Consider the following 12180-nt stretch of genomic DNA (forward strand, 5'->3'; position numbering starts at 1 on the left):
CTTCAGGCTGTAATTAATCTTTGAGTTGCCTTCCATGGATGTGAGGCTCAGTTTTTCCCGAGCTCAGCTGGCGAGGCAGAGCGACAACTCTAATGCAACTTGTGTGAGCAAATCCCTTCCCAGGTGCTTGGATCCTCAGGAACTTGTGGCCACCACAGAGCACTGCCCTCGGCCCTCTCAGGTGTGCCAGGACTGCCCTGGTGCTGCTGGGCTGGGCTGGGCTGGGCTTCCTTGTCCTCTCAGAGTCTGAACCTGTGACTCCCCAGGCGCTGTGGGGGAGTCTAACACAAATAAACGTCCTGTTGCTGTGCCAAAATGTGCTTCTCCTCTGAGGTGCTGCAGCCGATGAGCAACGAGGGTAATTCCCACCACCCAGAGGTGGTGTTGGCTGAGGGTAGCAAGTCTAACAATAAAACACTATGATCATTGCATGTTCACTGGAAAGGGGAAAAATAATCAAATGAAAAAGGACAAAACCAGCAGGGAAAGAAAATTTATTTCCAAGCATCTACGAGAGTGCTACAAACAACAGAGGCTAAAACTCAAAGCATTTAAAACTATTAAAAAATGTAGTTGACAATGTCCTTCTTAAAAATTAAACATAAAATGTAGAAAATGTAGTTATTAAGTCTAAAACTTGCTCAAAAATGAAATAAACTCAGATAGCATCAATGAGGATGGAGTCCTACAAATTACTTATTTTTTAATTTATTTCAATTTGTTAATTTGTAAATTGATATTGTTTTTTAAAATATTTATTTAAATTTATAATGGAGAAATGTGCAAATTAGCAAAATATTCTTTGGATTATAAACAGAGAAAAATCAACAATCAAAGAAATTTGAACCAAGTTAATAATAATCTATAGAATTGTATAGAATGCATACAGCTATAATAAAGTATTACAATAAACATTGTAGAGCAAATCTGCTGATTTAGCAAACTCTGCCTTATAAAACATAGGGATATAATGGGACAGGTGAATATGTTATGGATATAGAGCTGAAACATCAGTCATAATTTTAAGCAGTTAAATTTTAATCTAACTACATAAATGGAGGTTTTCAGAAAAGCGATACACCAATAGATCAACTTTCCTCTCAGATCAAGCAGTTTGCTGCCTGACTGCAAGTGAAGGGCAGGGTCTGGAAAGTGAATGGCAGGAAAATGTGTATCATTTCTACTTATTCCTCTTCCCATATTGCAGCTGCTGATCTCTGACCCTAAACAGGCAACTATATTAAATTCAGCAGAAGTACAGCTGTACACAGATGCAGAAAATGATGATGCACAGAACATATTCCAATCCCTTGCTCCTTCTAATATAAAAAAGTTATAGATCACTTTTTCGATTAAAAACAAACATTACAAAGGCCAGCTCCAAAAGCAGTCTGTATTTTCAAGTTAAAATGTCTTCCTATCCACAGACAATGCTATTCTACTGATAAAGAACCAAAAGGAAAAAAATCAAAAGAAAAAAAAGAAGTGCCGGAATCTTAATTACTACTCCGGTAAGGTAATTGTCAGGTAGAACAGTCTTTAGGGAACTTACAGCTAAACGGGGTCAGGTTTGAGTCTCTAGAACCCGCAGAAGCCTGGCACAGAGAGGGGAACCCACAAGCCCAGAGTGCGTGGTAAGTGCACAGCACTCCTGTCCACCTACACAGTCAGTTCTGAGACCTCTGGAATTCCCAAGATATAAGATAAATGCAGATTACATGGGGAATATTGAAAAGTATTACACTTAATTTAATCCAGAAAACACAGTAGTCTTACATGACTATTCTTACTGTGTTCTGGGAGCAGCCACAAGCTGTAGATAGAGAGGGGTACTAAATGTTCACCAGGAGTTACATTTGTCTTAATCTCAAAATCATTTGTAAAAAGTACTTGATTTTTAAATAATCACTTAACAAGGCAACAAACCAACTACAAACACATAATAAATAAGTCTATTAAAAGGTCACAATTGTAGTAAATTAGTCAGAACTATAAATGGGACATTAGAAACACTATGTTTTTCCTTATATGCTTAATAACCAGAACAAGAATTAAAAAAGAATCAGTTTATTTCAAAGTCTGCTTCTTATATTGAAGCACATATTAAAGCAACAGTACAATGTTCATAAAATATAAGTGTGATGCTGTAACATTTCTTACATGTCAGAATACTGATATTTGTATGTATACTAAAATAAGAATTTTAAAATTGTACAAATAGATACATTAAAAATGACATAGAAATAGGGCTTCTCCCACTGCAACAAGACAAGAGTTTTTATATCTGGCACGTATTAGTTCAAGATGAAAGTATAAGCAAAAAGATTTACAAGAATCAGCAGTAACAAGTTTGATGCTCAAGAGACATAATAATTGTACATTGTACTGTACATACATCATATGGGTTTAAGCTGGCTGAATATTATATATTTCAAGTTTAAAAATGCACTACCATATAGAGTGTCCATAGTTTAAGGCGAAATTACAGCTCAGAACTGTTATCTTTTCTAATTTGTGGAAGCTTCTTCGACATAAAAGATTTAGATGTTCATAACACATAAAAGATTTCCCTTGTTTGTAGGTTCATTTTTAGCATTTTCCTTCATTTAAATATTCTGTATTTCTTTAGTGGGTTTTTTCCTTCAGTGAAGCTGGCAGTCAACTTCTAATTTGCCTTTTATAGGAAAAGGTACTTCACAGTATTTACCACTTTTATGTCCTTTTTTATCAAAGGAATCCTCTCAAACTTAAATGTTTAAATGAGATTTTTCTGGATTTTTAAAAAAATACCTGCTAACATTTCTTCTGGATTCTTCAGAACATCGCACACAGTTCTTAAGGCCAAATCTTAAACTTTATTGTTAAGAGTCATCATCGAAAGTGTCTTTGGAGCCATACAAGTCTGCAAGTTTCTTAAATCGAGGTCCCCAGTTTTGTAGATAGTCGTAGTCTAAATCAGAATCTGTTGTCGCTGACTCCAAGGAGCTGAGTGAACCAGCCACTGAGCCTCTGCCCTCATAGCCATAGATCTGGATAGAGTCATAGGGAGGAGCAGTTGGGTCATTGTCAGCCTCCTGTATCCTGGTGTTGATGAAGTCATCCACGTCCACGCTGTTGGGCGCGGGCCGCAGCCCCGGCCGTGGCAGGTACTGGTACTCGGGTTTGATGTCCTTGCGAGGGATGAACCCGTTGATGCCGTCAGGGTTCTGCAACGTGGCAATGTCAAAGGCTTCCGTGTCCTCCTCACCTCCTCCCTCATCGTCATAAGTGATTATGTTCTCTCGGACGTCCTCCTCTTCAAAAACGATCAGAGGTTCCTTTTTCTGCCTTTTCAGTGTTACGAACAGCACTACAATAACTAGAGAAAATAAAAGAGCAAGTTAGTGTGTACTCCCAAACAGCAGCTCCTTGATAAACAGATTAATGCATTCACTGAACTCTCAGCTTTTGTTCCTCATGGAGGGTTGACAACATCTGCACTTTCAGCACACCATGCTAGGTAAAAGCAGTGATGTTTGTACACAGACCTGAACACACTGATCTGAGGCTCCCTGTTCGGCCGCATACCACTGCTCTTCCTAATAGCTCATTACTGCAAGACTAATTCAAGGAAAGCATTTGTGGGCCCCCAGTGCTGCAAGAACACTACGACACTTCCTTTGAGCACCCCCATCACCACAATATCTGCAACAAAACAAACATGAATCTTTGCTCTCTCCTATATGCCCAAATCTTAACTCTAATTCCACAAGTCATCCATTAAAATGGAATTTTTCTTCGTCAACCCTTCCAGACATGTCTGTGTTGTCTTGTTCCTTCTCACTTCAAATTTCTATAAAATAACTTTAAAATATATAAGAAAAGACTATAGATGACTATAGGCAAACTAAAAAATGTTATATAAATATTTTCAAATCATCAGGAAACACTTTAATGCACTTCATTAAAAACCGGTCTTCTGAGACACTCATCTGTCTGCAACACATGAGGGTTCAAGGGGAAGAGCTGGTGGGAGCCATTAATCCTGGCTGACCTCAATAAGGAACTTGTCATCCAGGAAAGATCACAAAACCTAGAACCTCATTTAAACAGTGTCTCTGCTTAACTGATGTTGAGCCACAAAAGAACATTCTCCAAGCACACCAAGACAAATTCACTGATGCTTGCTATTGCAGTTATCAGAGAATTGTGGAATGAGTTGAGTTGGAAGGAACTTTAAAGCCCATCCAGTCCCACCCCTTGCCCTGGGCAGGGACACCTTCCACCAGCTCCAAGCCCTCTCCAACCTGGCCTTGGACACTTCCAGGGATGGGGCAGCCACGGCTTGTCTAGGCACCCTGTGCCAAGGCCTGCCCACCCTCACAGGGCACAGTTTCTTCCTAATACCCAGTCCAACCCTTCCTCTGTCAGTATGCAGCCATTCCCCCTTGTCCTGTCCCTCCAGGCCCTTATCAATTGTCTTTCTCCATCTTTCTTGCAGGCTCCCTTCAGGCACTGGGAGGCCACAATTAGATCACCCCAAACCTTCTCAGAGCCAGGCAGACATGTACCCCCTGTAAAAATAACAGCTAAGAGATTAAGATTCATTTATTCATGTTGGAGCTGAAGGCAAGGTTAATTTTTTAACACAAACCAGCAGGGAAGTGTAACAAGGCAAGGCCTGTTTTACCCAGGAGGATGACGATGCAGGCGAGGATGGCGATGAGGGCGCCGGTGCTGAGCCCCGCGTTGAGCGCGTAGGCCTCGGCGCTGCAGGAGAGCAGCGCTCCGGCGCCATCGCAGGCGCACACGCGCACGGTCAGCGTGTTGGTGCTGCTGAGCGCGGGCACGCCGCCGTCGCTGATCACAATAGGCAGCAGGTACATGTCCTGCTGCTGCCGGCTGAAGCCCTCACGCCGCACCAGCACGCTCGCTGTGTTGTCTGTGTAAAGAGGAGAGATGCTCATTGTCACTTTACCACAAAGTTATCCTCTTATTCAAGATTGATAAAAAATAGATCTTGCTTCAACAGCTCTCAATTTTCAGATGCTGTAGCAGTATTTCTACAGTGTGTGTGTGTGTGTCTCGGCTTCGCGAACAAAGATTTGGGAAGGGCTGTCCCCCCACGTGGGTGTGCCCTTCCAGCCTGAGCAGTGGATTTTAGGTGAGGCTCAGTGTGCACAGAACTGGCCCCACCGTTTCAGTCCTGAGGTTCATCTGCCACAGCCGAGCGAGCTTGGACAGTGCCAGTGAAGTCCTCAGGACTAGAACCTACAGCACCCGGCATTTCCCAGGAGGTCTCCCATCCAAGTACTAATCCGAGGCTGACCCTGCTGAGCTTCCGAGATCTGACGGGATCGGATGTCAGGGAGGCATTTAACTGCCTATTTCTACAGTACACCAGTACAAAGTATTTATGTATGTATGTATGTATGTATGTGTGACTTGGCTTTGCAAACGAAGATTTGGGAAGGGCCCTACCCACGAGGGTGTGTCCTTTGAGCCTGTGCAGTGGATGTTTTAGGTGAGGCAAGTGCGGAACTGGCCCCACCCTTTAACTCCTAAAGGTTCATCTGCCACAGCCAAGAGGGCTTGGATGGTGAAGTCCTCGGGACTCAAACCTACAGCCCCTGGTATGGTATTCCCAGGAGGTCTCCCATCCAAGCACTAACCAGGGCTGACCCTGTTTAGCTTCCGAAAGCTGATGGGATTGGGTGTCAGGGAGGCATTTAACTGCCTAAACCAGTACAAAGTATCACCTTCCTAATGATCCAAGAACAATTACAGTATTACATTGAATTCATACAGTGCCACACTCAGTTTTAGGTCTTGTACAGTGATGAGGGCAACACCAGGAACACAGATAACCTCTGATAGCAACTCCTGTTAGCACTCCACTCTTTCTGAGAAACTCACAGTATTGCTTTAATTACCAGAATGACTGGACACCTTATTGCTGTTTGAACTGGGATTAGTCTCTTTCCAGAACTAAAGCCTTCAGTGGAGGGGAAACCCCAAATCTCCTGGAGTCCCAGCTACAGGCACAGCAGACAGAAATCTGTCCCCAAATGGGCTGTGTTGGTGAGACTCCCGCCAAAACAGAAGCCAGCATGTGCTGTGTACTAGAAGAGCTGAGCTCAGTGGTGACCTGTTTCAGTAGCAGTATTTTATAAGAACCTGTTTATCATGCAAAGTGCCCAAGTTTGATCATCCATGTGTGTCTGGGCACACTTTGAGTTATGTGGAGATGAGGAAGAGTTAAATCACACAATCACAGAATATCCTGAGTAGGAGGGGACCCACAAAGATCACCAAGTCCAAATCCCGGCAGTATTTCTGTAATGCTATTCCTGTTCTCACTGAGACGTGTCCTGTCATGAGTTTCCTCGTGCAGGGGACAGAAACCAAGTTGCCACCTCAGCACAAGCTATTCTGGATACTCCTTGAAACTTCCTGGGTTAAAAGCCTTTAAGAGGGAAGTGTGTGAGATGACACCCTGGGCTGAGGTAGCCAGAGCCTCCAACTCTCAGCCACACCAGACAGAGCCTGGGAAACACAAAGGGAGCTTCCTTATTGTGCCCCTTGTTTCTCAACTCAGACTGAACCAGTTTATGACAATTGTAAACACCCCAAAATAAATAATCATATCCGAGGTTTTCAGACCATCAAAAACTAGTTTATGTTGAGGATTTACTTCACACAAGCTTTTCTGGCTTGCCATGCTCTTTATTTTTTACTATATTACAGAATGGAAAAAAAGAACAGTCCTTTTATCTGCTAAGGGAGGGCTCTTCACCTCCAATGGTACCCACTTTACTGCTGCCTCAGGGCACTGCAGATTAATCGTTTTCCTCCTGAGGAGTCAGCATAAATTCCAGAATTTAATAATGCAAATCATAAAACCTCTCCTAATGATCTAATCACTGCTATTTCCATGGAAGCTTGTGAATAAATTATACCCAAAAAGAAGTATTCTTTCCTTACATTAGCCAACCTTACAGGCAGTGTCCCTGATGTAGAACAAGGTCTGAAAGTGTCCCCAGATTGGGTAGATACAGGTCAATCCATATGATGAGAAGGATGGTTGTTCTGTTTAGCTGACTCTCCCACTGACTCCCAGATCACACCAGAAAGGATGAAAATTTTTTGGTAGATCTGCTTGCTAAATACCAAATTAATTCATCCCTTCTATCTCCGTCTCTCCTGCCAGGACCACCATGCCCCATGCCCTGAGTGGGCACCTGGGCATGACACAACCATGGTGGGTTTGGTGTTGAAGTCTCACAAAAATAACTTTGGACAGAAAACAGCTTGTTAACTTCTCTTTTATACAATGGTCACATCTGCTGCGGAAGCTGATAAAGCTCTGATTGTTTATCACTTGTGGTTTTTGGAGGTGCCCTTTTTTTCCTTCAAAGTCTTTCTAGATCTCCTAAATATTTACAAGCAACATCTAAACTTTGTAGCATAACATTTTAAAGGACCTTAGTGATATCAGGAGCCTTGTTTTAGGATTTTAAATTGATCGGCTTGTAACAATTCAGTCTAAACAGAAATATAACATCTAATATCTCTTAACCTATCAACTAATTTGAACTAATATATTGGTACAGAATAAAACTATTCCACAGAGTCCTCTAAAATGTGTTTAATAATTCATTTTCTCAATATGAGAACGAAGAACTATTCTATTAAATGAAAAATCACAATAGGACAGATTATTCCTGTGGCAAAAAATGTGAACATTAGTAGTGGGTTGAACTCCAGCTGCCTTGAGGCAGCAAAAGCACCATGGAAGGAAACAGGCAGTACCATGTATTAGTATATTTAGTCTGTTGGCTATACATTTTTCATTATATTTTTTTTGCATTTTGGCAGTTTAAATAGTATTCCTAATTAGAAATAAGAAAAAGATGGCAAATTATTCAGTTATTATACATACTGGCTACATTACATTACACTAAGATTAGACTAATTACATTAAACAAAGAATTAATTTTATCTAATAGGTGATTTATCTATTTTAATTTGAAGTGATTTCCAGTTTAACATAAATTTTTAAAAAGGCAAATGCAATCAACAGGCCTGGCTAAAGTTTAAAAAGGGCTACCATACATCAAGCCTGAAAAGTAATTTTTTTAAACTTTTTTTACTGTTTATGACCCTTGTCATATTTAGAAGAAACATAATATCTGCAAGAGGGTAAAACCCTCTTTAACCTAGATTAAAAAGATAACATAATCCCAGTTAAAATTCTCTTCCTCGGTGTTTTATTATTTTCAAGTCCCAGGAGTGTAACTATAATCCAGATAAAATGGCATTTTTTAAGCCCACAGAAGTTAAATGTCAATACCAGCTTAAAACTATTACTTAACACATATGGGAGTGACTTGATTGACAGTTTTAATGAACACACTGGCGGGCAGCCCAGGACAGAAGGAAGAAAACAACCATCTCAACATGAATTCCCAAAATTACACAAGGTCTCAGTTTTCCAGCTGTTACTGCCTGGGATATCCAATATCCGGAAGTGTTATCAGTGAAGATTGCCTGTACTCTCCACGAAATCTTCACAATTAGAAGTTCAAATTGCATTACTTCATGGTGATCTTTATACTGATCTCCCTGACCTTTGATTTTTGCCTTTTTCTCTGAGGATCTTAAAGATGGTTTTCCAATTTTTCCTCTATGAACAGGCAAAGGCACTTAGCTGTGAGGGGATTGTTGTAACAATTCAGTCTAAATAGAAATACAACATCTAATATCTATTAACCTATCAACTAATTTGAACTAATATATATTGGTGCAGAATAAAACTATTCCACAGAGTCCTCTAAAATGTGTTTAATAATTCATTTTCTCAATATGAGAATGAAGAACTATTCTATTAAATGAAAAAATCACAATAGGACAGACATATTGTGTAAGGAGAATTCTAGATGGAAGGAGCTGGTTGCAGTGTGAACATTATCAGCTGTATGGGAGTGGGAGTGATGATTCAGCAATAAAATAACAATTTTGGGGGTCCAGCTGTCCAAACTCATTACCAGGCATCAGCAACCACTGAGGATAACCCATGGCAAAATCCTGTGTTTCAAAATTTCTTGATTAAAAGGAATTGCAAGCCAGAGGACAGGTTTCTATCTAAAAAGCAAATTTGAAGTCACTGGTTCCAAGGGGCTCCCAGGCAATATGTGCATCTGAGGTGGGCATGACCCTCCCAGCAGTACTGGCTGCCACTCATGGGGAGGGAGCCCAACCAAAGGGCAGCCCAGGTGAGATCCGGGAGGATCAGGAACGGGGAATGCTTTTACTGAAAACCTGTCTCTGTGCTGTGAACACCATGAGCTTGCACTGCTCCTTTGGAGCTCTGACTGAGGGGAGCCTGGGCAAGCTGTGCTGTGATGGGGGGAAACAGGGCAAAAGGATCCAGGGCTTGCTCCCAGCATGTGCAAAGGGGATCCAGGGCTTGCCCCCAGCATGTGCCAAGGAATCCAGCACTTGTCCCCAGCGTTTGCAAAGGGATCCAGGGCTTGGTCCCAGTGTGTGCAAAGGGATCCAGGGCTTGGTCCCAGTGTGTACCAAGCCACTCTCTCCTGGTCCCTGTGCCAGGTGCTCTCAGCTGAGCACTGGGGAACACAGGAGGGCTGTTAACAGCATATAGAATGGGATGATGTTTCTTGGATTACTGCAGTATGTGATTACTTTTAGGACCTGGTAAAAAGAAAAATCTATTAAATGATAATCATAGGACTGCATTCACTATAAAGTTCTGTAATAGGCCCAAACACTGGGGTTTTCATTAACTGTTCTCCACAGTTAATAAAGCCATTTTTCTTTGAAACTAGCAATTCTCTCTGAAAGTAGTGGCATGGTATACAGAATACTCAGATTCAGAGCTGAAAAAAACTGAACTTTGAGTGGTAATGTAAGTTATTTGACTTGCAAATGGCAACACACTCTGAGAAACTTTTTTATGTGGAAATACATAAAATTTTAACTTTTGTACTTTGCTTTTTACCATAACTTACTTACAAAAAACTCCTCAGAAGCAGTTTAATTACAACATCATTGCACTGAGGATTGTACAAAGTGCAGGAAATAAAGGATGGGAATGGATGAATTTCATTACACTATTCATTTCTCAAGACCAACATTATATGGGAAGATTCAATCCTTAAATACTGTCTTGTTCTGTCAGGTACAGACACTGCATTAAACTGACATAATAATTTCAACTACAAAACATTTATATCTGGGTTTATTTTGTCAGTAATGAATCTGCTGCATATGAAAATGAAGGGTTAGTGAAACTGGCTGGAGTCAGGAACCATAATACCACTTGCCTGCAGCTGTGTCAGAGCATCTCAATGCTGACCTACACTTATAAAATCTAATCTATTTTCAGTTTAATGGAGTGACCATAAAATATATTTTAAAGCAAAACTTGGCCTCAGGGTCTCAAACAAAGAACACATTCTTATTTACTTCTCTATAAAAATACATCCATGAATTTTTCAGAACTTGTGTTTTACTGCTTTAAAGAGAATAAATATATCCCCTGCACTGGCTCCTTTATGAATTGCTTAGGTATGTACGAGTGTCAAGCACGAGGCAACAATATTGCTTTGATCAGTCAAGAGTAACAGAAATTTTGTTCGGGAACATTGAGGATGTGGATAGAGATATAGAGTGTGCCTCAGCAGAAGGTTGCACTGACATCATGTATGTGGATTGTGTTGCTTTTTGTACTTCTGACACTCTTGGATTCATTATTTAAGCAAGCTCAATAAAGTTTTACTTTTCAGAACACACTCAAGTTTCCTTCTAACATTAAAGTTTGCTAATTAAAACCAACACCTTAGAAGTTGAAACAGTTTTTGCTCTGGGCAAGTAAATGAAAACTGAACATCCAGTGAGAACATCATATGGACGATTATTAAATAAATAGAATAAATAAATATAGTGGTTGGACCTGTCTTTTTTTTTTCTGTTTCTCCCCCTCCTCTGGCTCCTTCAGCCTTGCCAAATCACAGACACTGATGCTTCATGTTAGATTCTCAGTTAAGTTTTGACACTCACCTATGTCTGAGGTTTTTTTACAGATTTCTTACATCTTGCCATCAATCTGAACACAAGAATCTACTCGATTTCATGAGCAGCAAATTGGCCAGGGGGTCAGGATAGCCATACCCTGAGATACACCCACTCCAGGGATGTTTCACCACAGAAATCCTCAGCTGTATTTCCTGCACAGGGCAGTGGTTTGATTCCAATGGGAATCTAGCCCATGTCTCTTGTGATCCATAATTTACAAAAGCTGGTCAGCAGAGCAAGGTGAACAAATACAGGCAACCTACCAATTTCTGCTGTCTCAGCTAATTTCAGCTCAGCAACTCAGGATTCTCTAAATCAAGGAGATCTGCCAATACATTAAGTGAATGTTTGGCAGTGTTTTGTCACCCTCTTCCTAGAACATAAAATGGCAGTAGATTTTTCTTGTAGGGTATTATTATGCATTTTAAAATATGCATTCAAGAAAGGGAAAATGAGTTAACAAGCATTATGCTGCTCAAAGAACATCCTTGCATTTCAGCTGTGTATTTTTGCTTTCCACCCCTAAACCTCTGGGAAACAGGCACTCTGACAAAGCTAATGACAATGTTGTTGCTTGACATTAGTTTAGCCATCAGTTTCACTTTGTCATTTCTTTGGACTCTAGTATAGAGGGAATCTTCACACAAACCTCTGTTGTCTCTGAGTGTAAAATTTGGGTTATGAATAATTTCTGGTGGTAAACTGAAGATAAATCTTGGTCCATTGGCCGAGTCGTCCTTGTCATCAGCACTAATTGTAATAAATTGCTGTAAAAGAAAAGCACTCTGTAAACAGACAGCTTCTTCTCTGGGTGCATCACATACCAGCAGCAACCCAAGACAGCTCCTGAATACATGGAATTGTGAAATAGCAGAACCCCCTTCCAAACACAAATATATGCAATTATAGACACAGAGGAGACTCCATACTAGAACAGGAAATCTTTATTTGCTAATAAATTTAACTAACAGAATTATAGCTGTAAAAATATACACCATTTACATTCTTACAAACAAATATGGGCTAATGATAACCCAACAGACTAAATAAAATCCTGCAGAAAACTCAGCAGCTAAGAGAGACCTTTTCGAACTGCCACACCAA

The 12180-nt window shown here is 40.6% G+C and overlaps 1 protein-coding gene across 5 annotated transcripts in view; it reads right to left on the bottom strand.

Annotated features, from left to right (window-relative positions):
• Nucleotides 1-478: 478 nt before the first annotated feature.
• Nucleotides 479-12180, bottom strand: part of CDH11 (cadherin 11) — a 93463-nt gene continuing 81761 nt past the window's right edge. For all 5 annotated transcript variants that reach the window (XM_071567119.1, XM_071567120.1, XM_071567121.1 and 2 more), the window contains 3 exons: nt 11726-11843; nt 4670-4921; nt 479-3358 (listed from right to left, as the gene is read on the bottom strand). In XM_071567119.1, coding sequence (XP_071423220.1) covers nt 2862-3358; nt 4670-4921; nt 11726-11843 — 867 coding nt within the window. In that variant the 3' untranslated portion in view covers nt 479-2861. The remainder of the gene's footprint in view (nt 3359-4669; nt 4922-11725; nt 11844-12180) is intronic.

Source organism: Pithys albifrons, chromosome 12 (assembly GCF_047495875.1).
Source record: "Pithys albifrons albifrons isolate INPA30051 chromosome 12, PitAlb_v1, whole genome shotgun sequence".
Lineage (NCBI taxonomy): Eukaryota > Metazoa > Chordata > Aves > Passeriformes > Thamnophilidae > Pithys > Pithys albifrons.